General features: G+C 47.4%; 1 protein-coding gene across 1 annotated transcript in view; it reads right to left on the minus strand.

Annotated features, from left to right (window-relative positions):
* Window positions 1–3,836: 3,836 nt before the first annotated feature.
* LOC144151566 (glutamate receptor ionotropic, kainate 2-like) overlaps window positions 3,837–12,845 on the minus strand; it is a 178,671-nt gene continuing 169,662 nt past the window's right edge. The window contains exons 13-15 of the mRNA XM_077682666.1: window positions 12,441–12,666; window positions 9,797–10,089; window positions 3,837–4,176 (exon numbers count right to left, since the gene is read on the minus strand). Coding sequence (XP_077538792.1) covers window positions 4,027–4,176; window positions 9,797–10,089; window positions 12,441–12,666 — 669 coding nt within the window. The 3' untranslated portion in view covers window positions 3,837–4,026. The remainder of the gene's footprint in view (window positions 4,177–9,796; window positions 10,090–12,440; window positions 12,667–12,845) is intronic.

Below are 12,845 nucleotides of genomic sequence, written 5' to 3' on the forward strand. Positions count from 1 at the left end.
TCACATTTTGAAAAAAGCTACTTCTTTATCGGAAAGCGATATAGACGGAGTACCAGCGCAGTTTCTCCCCCCTGCCTGGCGAAATCAGCTTCAAGAATTTCGGGCTCAAGCATTCCGCGTCTGGCCTGGGCGGCCACTTTTCTGATGGAGGCGAAAAGCAAAAACGCCCGTGTGTACGAGATTTCGGCGCACGATAAAATCCCCAGGTGGTCTAAATTAATCCGGAGCCCTCCACTGCGGCGCGCCTCATCGCCTGCGTTGCGTCGGCGCGTTAAACCCTACAATCAATCAATTAATCAAGCATTCCGCGTACCTTCCTCAAAAACTGATTGATTGATTGGTTGATTGATTGATTGATTGAAGATTGATTGGTTGATTGATTGATTGATTGAGTTGATTGAGTTGATTGATTGATTGATTGATTGATTGATTGATTGATTGATTGATTGATTGATTGATTGATTGATTGATTGATTGATTGATTGTTTGTTTGATCGATTGAGGGGTTTAACGCGCCGACGCAACGCAGGCGATGAGGCGCGCCGCAGTGGAGCACTCCGGATTAATTTAGACCACCTAGGGACCTTTATCCGTGCGCCGGTTTTGGCCTCCATCAGAAAAGTGACCGCCGCGGCCGGGAATCGAACCCGCGACCTCGTGCTAAGCAGCGCAACGCCTTAACCACTGAGCCACTGCGGCGGGTTCCTCAAAAACTTTGTGGGATACAGCAGGGGGCCAGACTTGCATTTTTGCAGTGCTCAGAAAAGTGGCCACCCGCATTGTTTGCTACTGTCCAGTTGTGCTCGTTTTAAAACACCTTCCTGTTTGTCCTATGCACACTTTCGCAGCTCCGGGGAGTATCGAACAAAAAACCCCCATGCTGCAGCCTGCGTAGCGAACAGAATGGTATTTTGAACAAGCTTCAGGTTTTTTCACTAATTCTTTTTCGTCAAAGGGTATATCGTTGATAGCTCGGCTGGGGAACTCGAAACCACATTTACACCGTACCTTTGAGCCACTTTCTTTACGTCGTGCGTGGCTTTGTGCAAATACGGTATGACATGCACCTTCTTTTAGGGGCGAAACCCCTTGGAGGTAGGGGCTGTTGGCGTCACCTTTCGTCGTCGTCGTCATCGTTAGTTGATTGATTGTAGGGTTTAACGCGCCGAACAACAAAGGCGTTGAGGCGCGCCGTAGTAGAAGGCTCCAGATTAATTTTTAACACCTGGGGATCTTTATCGTCGTCGTCGTTGTAATCGCCCTTCGTGTCATACAGTCCCGGCATTAGACACCGGGGAACTCGTTTACGCCCCGCGCTAGAACGTAACGTGTACTAGAAAAACATCAGGACCCTCGTTTGCGCCTCGCGCTGGAGCGTTTCGTAACGCGTACTAAAAAAAAAACATCAGGACACTCGTTTACTCCTCGCGCTAGAGAGCTTCGTGCTTCGAAGACAAGAAGCTTTTATAGCAAAGCGGTACACCTGTACCCCCAACGAATTTATCTCCGTTGGCAAAAACGCAAAGGCGTTAAGAATACACTTCTTCAATGCCGCAGTTTTCTGTCGCGCGCGCTTCTTTTGTCGATAGTGTAGTGGAGAGGGAGCAGGACGAAAAACTTTATTTTTAGCCTGGTGATGTGGGAGGGGTTCCTCAGTTCAAGAGACCATGGGACGACCTTGCTCTCTCAGCCCTGGACACCAGGAGTTGCTGTGCATCCAAGCCGGCGCTGGTCGTCAGGTTCTCCCACAGCTCAGAGAAGGGAAGGGAAGTGGGTAAAGGTGGGAGGACTGGGTTGTGTGCGCACCCCAAGATCATGTGTATGAGGTAACGTGTCGGACTTTAATGCAGGCTGCCCGCAACATCGGGCTGGCCCGGCTGCCGCAAGTTCAAATCGCACACTTGCTTGAGCGGTGTTGTGTTTTGATACCAAAAAGGTAAGTTTCCGAAAGAATTCGGCAAAACAACGTGAACTTAAGCAAGGAAACTGGCTGCAAACAGAACAAACAACCAGTAGGTCTGAGTTCTGCTACAATGGTTGCCAGAAAACTGAAGCGGCCGTGACACCGGTCACGTTAATAGAAAACTGTTTATGCCAGCGAATAAAGCACGGACTAGTTTTAAAATAACGTGTTTGCAGCTCTACAGAACAATATACACAAAGAGCGTTTAACTGGTTTAACTCTGGAATGCACTTACTTGACGTCACTGGTACTTGCGCTGCCGCCAGACGATGCGCGTTTGACGTTTTCGATGCGCCTCAAAACCAGAATTTCAAAGGCGTCTCCTCAATTCTAGAAGCGATGAATTGTGAGAGCATTCTGGATTTATGTTCTAGAAAGGGCATTTAAGCAGGCAAAATTAAGGAAAGGCAATTGCATTTTTTCCTCGCAACCCCTTTAAGGACGCATGGATATAGGCCACCGGCACAGCGCGTATTGGGCCCCCTAAAAGTCCTCCTCCGGCATCTTTTAGGGGCGAAGCTCCTAAAGCCATGGGTCCGTCCATCCCTTGTGTCTCGTGGTACGTGACCGCCGCATGATTTCGGAGATGTCGCAAAGTGGGCCGCGTTGCACGCGCAAGAACCGGCTGCAACGGCAGCGCAAACTCGGCACCGGGAGCGCGAGCTTGTCTGTGTTCGCCAACGGAGGCGCGAGCGCACGTGCACTGCGAGGGGGAGATCACGCAAGAGATCACGCCACGAACGCAGGCAGTCGTTCTCGGAGATCGAACGAGACGCAAGGACCTTTGCTCGTTTCATCTCGTCTTGTTCGGGCACAAGTTCGCCCTAAATAAAAGCTCTTCCTTTACCGTTGTGTCCCATCCTACGTGAAAAATTGTGGTGAGGTGCGGGGTAGTCCTCGATGGCGCGGGGTCTTTCACCAGGTCTGGGCCTGGGAGCATTGACTCCGAAAATAAAAGTTGATTTGTACAATGTACGCATACAGTCTTACGTCTTTCTTAATGATGTAATGGGCGAACTTTCACGGGAGAGTTACGGTTACCATCTCCCCCTCTCGAGCTTCGCCCCACTTATCATCATTCATTCCGTGGATATGGCGTGACTTTTTTTTAAAGCAGCTTGCTCCGTCCGGCTTCCAAATTCAGCGCCGGGTAAATGCGGTGTCCACTGCTGTGATTTCACGTTTGTTGACATTGGAAATGGTTTTATGTGGGGAACTGACAGTGCCCAAAGGCAGCATAATATTGAAAAAACAAACACAAATATATCTGGTGCCACTGCAGTGGGACACAATCGGTCTGCGTACATGTATGGTATGAGCCACAGACCATGTATGTACAAGCGGCGTTAAAGTGGTGTGTGACGCGTGGCTGATTGTGATTCTTCGACCCTCAAGCTGCCGTACAAGAGGTAATAAGCTGCGTTTGCTACCATGGCCATCAACAGACAAAAAAGTTGGACAATGTAGCGGGAGTTTTACTGGGTGCAGTGGTTAAGCTTGACAACGGGGTGCCGCAGATACTTATCGACTTCTGTTAGTTATTTATGGCTATAGTGTATATACCGTCCCTTTTATATAAGCGTTAATGTAGCAAATTTGTAGGACTGCCTACTAAATCTTTAGGTTTGATAGGATGGAAGGACTTCCGTGAAAGAACACGTCTTAAAGTAGCACCGAGGTGAGCTCCAATAACAGCAGGGTTCGGTGATGCTAAGACTAACTTGTCCTTTTACGACCTATAATGAATTATTGGGATGGCCACTAAACTTGTTTAGGCTGTCACTGCGTTCAAAATACCTCATTACCCCTTTATCATCATGCGCACGGCTTCAGTGCACCGTAAACTAAAAAAGGCGTGCAATTTATTAAAATCTTTGTATCTTTTTTTGCTTTATTGACATTGTAGCCCTGAGATATGACTAAACAACAAGCACTAAAGTCGGAGACACGATTAAAAGTTTTCTTCCGTCACAAACGACACAACATTCGATATTTGTTATGCATCCTAACGGCGAACAGTTTCATAAAACACTTTTTCGCAGCCTAGTCCAACACAATTCACTTCAACTCCTTGTAGATGACTGAGCGGCGGAGCGAAGGGTGGCTTCGCCGTCAAGGGAGCCGGTGATAGAGCGCGACGTCGGGCTGAATTTCCGTCCACGGCATGTCACCACTAGCTTGCAGGCGTGGAACATCTCCGTCAGGATGGACTCCTGAAACAGACCAAATAAAAGTGTGAAATAAAATAGTGCTGTCAGCCTCGGCGTACCATACCTGCTTCACGGAATGAACTTTGTATTGGCAAGAGGACGCGAAGACGGCGATGGACTAATATAACCTGTTGTGCCCCCGGTGGTGACAAAAAAGTACGGGGATCCCCTGCAGATCAATGACGATTGTGGCCCCCTTTGATGTAAGCTTCAATTTTTCACGGGCCTACATCGCAAGAGACCACACAAGCTTTACCTCCGAGGCCTCTGGCAAAGACACGTACATGACACTCAGCCTGTCTCGTAATCTACCTAGAACATGGCACACTACCACTGGCTTCAAGTTTATGTTTTTACTGACATGCTGTTTGCCACTACAGCCGGTAAACAATCAATGCGTAACCGAAAATATGCCGACAATATGCCTTGTGTGTGATTGCGTTAGCATTTTTCAAAGGTCGGCAATAAGCCAAGTTAAACTTTCCCGCGTCACCAGTGATAATGAGACCATGTTTTCAGATGATTCAAAAGATTGCTTCCACTAGTTCTTTCAGGACAGGGGTAAATAATGTAGATGTGTTGTGCACCGCGCTTAATTGGGACACGACACGGATTGTGTCGTTTTCTCGTTAATGTCTACGAAAACAAATTATTAGAAATTCCGCCACGACCTTAAATCAGAGAAGCGGCTCGAACAAAGCGCTGTGGGCAGTAGCTGGTTGTCCCAGGATACCGGGAATATGAACATAATGCCCACAACAGTACGCATTCGTCTCTGCCACGAACAGCTTAAAGGGAGGCTACTTGCTGATTCAAAGTTTGTTGTGAATGAAAAATCATACGTTTTGTAGCTATCCCGGCCTTTGTTCGATGAGCAACGATGCGTTATTTTCTGAAAAATATGTAAATAAAGATAGAATTTCTCTCGCCCGCTCCCCTTTCATTTTTTCGTGACGTAGCCATTGCGCCACAAAACAGGAGCAAATCCCCGGCGGCGTGCTATTCACGTCGAGGCTCCTCGCTCTTGTTCCTCGCCTACCTATCCTTTTATCACTCCCTTTCTCCTCTCTAATCTTTATATACCCCTCCTAACCCTCCCCCCCGCACTGGGTTGTATGCAGGTGAGGCCCCAGCTGGGCTCAATAATATCCCCAGTGCATCTCCTTTCCTTTTCACTCGAACCACTTAGTAGTAGTAGTAGTCTCTCTGGGGGCTTGGCCTCCGGCGCAGACCAAAACGACAACAAAGCTAGCGGCGGCGGCGCGGCGCGGCGGCGCATAGGTTTATTGCAGCAACGTTTCTCTGGCCAAAGGAGGCTGGCTTGGACTTTGATTTTTCAGCGACGGAACAAGAAACACGTTTAAATGCTGCAGTGGCGGGTGTGGCAAAATACTCCGGCGTCCCAGACTCGCGTATATGCGTTTCCTAGTCAGTACAGCCAGCCGTCACCTGGAACGGGCCGATCGGTCAGCTAATCACTCGCAATAAGTTCATTTCACGGGTGATCATGTTCGAACTGGGCGCACATTACCGATAGAAACATTTTGAATAAAGTTTTACTCCTCCTGCTGCTCCTACTCCTCCGCGCGCAGAGAACGGGAGATTGGAAGCTCGGTCGGGTCGCTTAACCAACTGAAGTGCATCTTGTTCCGTATGCCAATTCTAAAAAGAAGACTTAAGCTTCTCCCTGGAAAGTACATTGCTTGCATAACCTCGGGCACACACTGTCGTAGGTTATTGGCTCTGCTATGTGCACACTAATGCTTCTCGAAAACGCACCTGAAAGCATGGTAGCTGACGAAATAGTGACGTAAGCAACCTGCCTCGCAGTTTATAAAATCTGTAGTCTGTGTTTTAGGAACGACGAGCTCACGGAAAGATTCTATTTATGTTTATTCCACGTTCTCAATCTCTTAGGAACTGGTTATTTCACGAAACCATCTATACATGCTTCGCCAAGGAGCTCTCGCCATTGACCACTTTTGTGACGTCACAAACCGTGGTACCCAAAAGCGTACGGGGCGTCGCCCCCTGTTTTCATGTTTCTGTCGTTTTCTGCCTTATTAAACAACTTCTAGTTGAGAGGATGTTGTATTTAGATTATCTGCACCGTAATCCACCGATACAGGCCAACTTTTTCTCACCCTTTAGTGTCCCTTTAATTAGCCTTTACGTCCAATTACAACATCACAACCACAATGCACCTTATTCTACCCGAATTTAACTTCAGTGCGTCATTCGACTTTTCAGGGAGACTTTTTGAGTGTGCCTTATGCAATATTACAGTACCCGACTTACCGTAACTACCGGATTCTAACGCGCACCTTTTTTCCGGAAAAATAGGCCGAAAAATCGCATGCGCGTTAGAATCGGATACGAAACCGAAACTGCCGAAATAGCGGAAATCTCGTCCCACCCATCGCCATCGCCATCTCAAGATGGTGCCAAAGCCTTTAGCAACATGGAGGAAGACTTCCTCCATGTTTAGCAAAAAATTTTCGAATGCAGGAAGCATAAGCGCCTAGGCTTTTCTGTCGGCGTTCACACAAATCGTCAAATCGTTCCACTTGATTGATTGTGGGGTTTAACGCGCCGACGCAACGAAGGCGATGAGGCGCGCCGTAGTGGAGGGCTCCGGATTAATTTTGACCACCTGGGGATCTTTATCATGCGCCGAAATCTCGTACACACGGGCGTTTTTGCTTTTCTACTCCATCAGAAAAGCGGCCGCCGCGGCCGGGAATCGAACCCGCGACCTCGTGCTCAGCAGCGCAACGCCTTAGCCACTGAGCCACCGCGGCGGGTAAATCGTTCCACTTGCGCACTTGATAACAGCAATGGCAGCAGCGGCTTTCACGCGTTCAAAACGAGCGGTCGGCTGAAGCATGCGGCTCTGGAGAAGCTCGCGGGATGGGCGTGCGAGGCGTGGTCCACGATCCCATCGACCATGGTTGAACGTTCGTTCAGATGTGTGGCATCGCGAAAGCTCTTGGCGGCACCGAGGACGAGATGTTGTGGTCAGCGGAAAGCGACGAGGAGTGAGATTACTTCGCCCCGTGCGCGTTACAATTGGAGGTGCAAGTTTTTTGTTTTTTTTTTTACCAGGAAAATCGGGTGCGCGTTAGAATCGGGGGCGTGTTAGAATCGCGTAAGTAGGGTAGGTGGCCAATTAAAAATGTTTACCGAAAACATCCATAACTTTTAATTCATTCGCGGTAGGTTCCTAGTCTGCGTCTGATTGGCTTATTTCATGGCTATTGACAAACATTATGCACTGGTTTTGCAATGCCCCCAATTAAGGCCTGAAGGATGTTTTCAGGTATTCTTCTGAAAGAGCTAATCAACATACGCGTTGAAAGCTTTCAGCAGAGGTCCCTACTTACGCGGTCGTTATGCAGACCGAACGTAAACATGGCGTTGACGCTAGTGCTTCTAGGTCACGGTAAAACATGCTGGAGAGGCTTTTCAGTGTAATATATGCATATAAATTGAAGAACGCGTCGCGAGCAGCTGTCACACAAACGGGGAGCGTGAGAGGCAGCCGGGGCAGCGCGCTTATTACGAGCGGAGGCCGAGCTTAGGCCGAGCGAAGTGTTCCACATGCCTCCGTTGCTTGGATGATGTTACCGTTTTCTCGCCTTCATTTATCACCCATCTTGAGCACCTTTCCGAGATTCTGGCACTTTTCCGACGGACGAGTCTCCAGCTAAATTCCTCAAAATGTCATTTCGGCCGTAGACCAATCCTCATCCTGGTTCACCTCGTCGACGCCAGGGGAGTTCAACCCGACCCGGATAAAGTTTCAGCAGTCCAGAACTCCCCGACACCGACACCGCAAGATGTTACGAGGCGAGGATACGGTAGAGAAAAAATTATTTAAAGCATTCACACTATTTACACGAAGAAAGGCTTGGCTGCCGCTAACATTCAGAATACCCCACAAAAATACCTCGTCGTCTTCCTCTACCAACACCCTTCGTTGAACGTCCTGTTTATGATTGTGCAGCAATCCCTTATAACCACATGGTTCGTCATCTACCAGTTTGCCCCGTGGCAATCTAAAGGTTGAAGATACCATGATGATCTATTTCGCACAAATAAACAGTTTTTCGATTGCGGTGAGACAAGAAGGTCTGTTGGGGACGATAAAGCATAAGCGGTGTGAAAAACAGCCTCTAGAGATTGGAAGCACTTGGCAAAAACAATGCAGCTGGAATACTGCGCGCTTTTGAACTGCATTGTATGGGTTCCTGAAACTGTCAGTACACCAACGAAGGGTGCACAGGTAGACAGTTTAACGAACTTACTTCTCAGTTGAGACAGGATTCAAAACATCAGTGGACGCGCCTATGGCTTCGTGAACTTATATTCGCAATACCTTTACACAATGCAAAAACTATATTTGTAAGAAGTTTTCTTTGCCTTTCAATAAATATTTGCAAAAAATTTCATGCCTTTTCCTTTATGTCTGTTGTAGGAAGCCTAAAATCGGGGGTCATTCCTTTTTACTTTTATTCAGGTCAAACAATCCGACACCCAACAGCCCCGAATCTGAAGCAATGTGAGAGTTTAAAATAGATTTTCGATTTGCTGTTGCAATGCCTCATTATGCAACATGTTTTAAACTGTTAGCGGCATGCCTTCGTGCGTATGGGGCATGAGTAGGTTTTTACCGTCTTCACCATTTAAGGGACCCTGCAACACTTTCAATAAGCGCGTTCACTCTTTCCTTTGCGTCTGGAACCACTGCGAAAGCTATAGTTACCTCCAGAACGAAGCGGCACTGCGTGATTTGCTCGTTGCACGAGATAAGCGTTCCGTTTGTGCTTTGTTTCTGTGGATTTTCTTCAAGTTGCTATCGAAAAGCGTTCATTCCTGCAACTGAATTTAAACAGGCCAACAGCCTCTACATGGCCTTAGTGACGTAATTCGAGCCTTTGAAGAACGTCTAGACCGCCAAAGAGAGAAAAAATCTTTTGAGCGAGTTTACAGTTTAACTGATGGGCATAGAAGCACGATGTCGGGGGTTCGATTCCCGGTCGCGGCGGCGCTTTTCTGGTGGAGGCGAAAAGCAAAAACGCCCATGTGTAAGAGATTTCGGCGCACGTTAAAGATCTCCAGGAGGTCAAAATTAATCCGGAGCCCTTCACTACGGCGCGCCTCATCGCCTGCGTTGCGTCGGCGAGCTAAACTTTACAATCAATCTGATGGCCATGGAGCCGTAATTTTCGGCTGCGGTACTTTGGGACTTACTAATTTTAGTACTGGGTGTGTTGGGCGACCACGTTCAGCAAGCATTTAAGATTTCAAATAGGTTGAAAAAAGTGTTGCAGGGTACCTTTGATCTAGTCTGTACAACAGTCAAATGCACAACCAAAATTAATATTTTAAACAATTATTATCTTAGTGTCATGCTCTATAAATTGCCTGACTCTAAAACTAAAAACCATGACAGCAGCAAAGTGAGATGACCATCACTCATGTCAGGGTTAGTGAAGACTACAGCTTTGATATCTTCCCTCAGATGGCTGTTTTCGGTTGAGTATATAAATATAAAAAAGCAATATCGAATTTTGATTATTTGTGTTAGGGTAAGAGTGTATACAAAGCTCTAGCAGCTCACCCTCTCCCCGTAAGGCACCTTGAGGACCTCCCAGATAAACTCGCCGATGCAGAGAAGTGCTCCAACCAGGCATCCAAAAAAGAGGACGATGAAGACGCCACCAACGGAGGACAAGCCCATCTCACTACTGCTCGCCGACGACGAGGAGGCGTTCGAGTAGAGGTGGCATTTACCAACTGAGCTGGGGTCAGGGGGATTGCGTGTTTTCCACCATTTCTCCTTCAGCTGGAATAGAAGTCCCCCCTCGTGGAACTCCACGATCGCAGCAGACAGCACACTGCGAATCTTGGCATCTGCAATCACAAAGCATGCGTTCTTAGATTTAAAAGAACATAAGTATAATTAAAGATTCATTCGTGGATATTTAGGAATGCTTGCGCATTTCGTTATCTCTCCCTTGCGCACTTCAGGCTTGGCTTGATACGCAAGCGTTGCTCAGGTTTCAGAAGTCTGCAACGCGGAGTTTTTCACACGCCCCATGTACACCGCCTTAACCGTGATTAGTGCTCTAGCTGTCTCAGTGGTAACGCTTGCTCGTTTTAGCACGGGCTGCCTGAAGCTCCTTTTGGTGTTTACCAGTATCGACGTTTTGTTACTGTCATTTCCATTTCCTAGTCTTTTGTCACCCAGCAGTCGATGCACACTCGATTGTACAACGCTTGCAAGCGGCGGCGCGAATCACGGGACCCGTCGAAGCGGTGTGCGACCGAACCGGTGCTTAGACAGAGGCAGGTGGGTAGCCGCGTTTTGACTTGGCGTTTCTTTGGCAATATCGCGATTGCAGTGAAGGCAGCTGTCTTTACACGCTCTCCCAACTATCTCGTTCTGTGCTCTTGTGTAGCTCACACAGTTGATAGATAAAAGAGGTTCCCTCCCAGTATATTTGCACCAATGAAAGAGTTTTGCCGACATACCCTATACGGGGTGATCAAAATGAAGTCGACAGGCATTTTTAAAATTAGGCGCTAAGATTTACGCGAAGTGAGGTTTTCATACAGGGAGGTTTTCTAGTGAGGTTTTGTATGCAGGGGGACACATAATTCAGTGGTAATTAATAATGTCGGCCACCTAATTACTAAACTTGAATAATAAATTTTTTTACTGGCTGCAGTAAGCAGGCATGTTTATATTGAAACGCTAGATGCAATTGTGCTTCGGCGCAGTTTCATTTGGCAGAATTCCTCTAGTGCAACCCTATTCCGAGATATCGAACTGCGAAGTTTAAGTGTCGTTCGCATGAATACGCATGCTAGACACTAAAGACCAGCGCAAAGCGTCTCCCTTTTGTTCTGTGTTTCGATAGCGGTTCCGAGTACTGCAGATTGCGATAACGCCAGCCAGCCAAGACTGAAAGGGTGCCGGTAGTCAATTTTTCCTATGCCTCCACCCCGTTGTCAAACTAAACACCCTACACAGCAGGCACGTCACAAAAGGGGGGAGCTTGCGCCTGTTTTCACTGTCTTGCATGCGGAATCATGCGAATGGCTATTAAACTTCGTGGTTCGATATCTCGGAGTACAGATACGCTAGAAAAATTCTGCTAAATGAAAATGTGTGGCAACATGATACCGTCCAACTTTTCAATACAAACATGCCTGCTTACTGCAGCCACTACAAAGATAATTATGAAATTTTAGGTAATTAAGCCACCGACCTCAATATTACCACCTCATTATGTGCCCCCTGTGCACATAGCCTCAATGTAGAGGTGGCATTCACGTTAATCTAAGTGCCTAAATTTAAAAAAACCCGTCGACTTAACTTTGATCTCCCTGTATATTGCTAAAGCAATAGCAATGCAGATCCGGTGCCGTATGCCTGACGATTTCATACAAATGCCGCAGCTCTGTACAGGTGAAATAGAAACTGGTAAACGAGTATAAACGGATAAATAAAACAGTAACTTGTTCCAGGATTTCGTGCAGACGAGGAACACTTTGACATCAGTCCTCAAATTGCGTGCCTGTGCTGACATATACAGAAGGAACGTGAATGAACTAGACTTCTATTTAGGCCTCATCAACCGTTGCTGTAGAGATATTGGTGTGACTGTCCTTACTTAGAAGTTTTCGTGTCCCCTATACCGACTAATAGACACACACGGAAACACTTTTCTAGTTTTTAATGTACAACGCGAGTGGCGGCTGTGGTTCAACTTGTACCACATGGGATGTTTAACGTGGTCTCAAATCTCGTGCCCACTGGCAGTTTTTTATCCTTAGCATGTGCTGCGTGGGGATTGAGTGAATTCATTGAGTGAATTGAGTGAGCATTGAGTGAATTGAGTGAGTTTTGGTGCCGGAGAAACTTCAGCCAAACGCACAGGAAGCATCTTACGGTATTTCAATACATTTGATAAACCAATCGGTTGGTCGCGACCATCCTCGCAGTAGGGCGGCCACGTCAGGCGATTTTACAGATTGTTGGTGTGATTCCTACGCCACCTCTTCTTTTTCTACGGCAGTTATTTTTCAGCATTTGGTGAAGAGAGATCAGCTCAGTAACATTTCCCGGTGGCGATTCGTGTCATTTAAAACTGCTCCTTTTTTATCTCTTGCGTGGCGGATACAGAGTACTGCTCAATGAAAGTGGGAAACTGAGCTCGCGTGCATAATTATTGGAAACAATACGTGTAGGAACTGACCTGGAGGAGTCGCGATGCCGTATCCCTTGGAATCAAGCTGTCCTCCAACCTGCGTCAGCTGGCAGTTTTTCTGCACCATGTACTCGATGGTGGTGGACTCCATCAGGTACGCGTAGCCGCCGCGTAGCACACGGTCCACGCCCTTTTTGTTCGTCTCTGCGAACACGCTTGGCTGCGCTGCCTCCATCACGGCCCACATGCGCTTGATGAGCGGTGAGTCGTTGTCCTGAAAAGGGGTGCACACGAACAAAATAGAAAAAAAATGACGCTTCGTTTTTCCCCGGGAAGTCTCTCTGAAAACAAGCTGTATTACGGCAAACTTCATCTTTAATCACCCCTTAAGAAGTGTAGGAACCTGTGGGTGGCTGCAGGGGAATTCCGGACACCGAATGGCCATAACTGCTC

This window comes from Haemaphysalis longicornis, unplaced genomic scaffold (assembly GCF_048455015.1).
Source record: "Haemaphysalis longicornis isolate Haplotype H1 unplaced genomic scaffold, Haemaphysalis longicornis Haplotype H1 scaffold_9, whole genome shotgun sequence".
NCBI lineage: Eukaryota > Metazoa > Arthropoda > Arachnida > Ixodida > Ixodidae > Haemaphysalis > Haemaphysalis longicornis.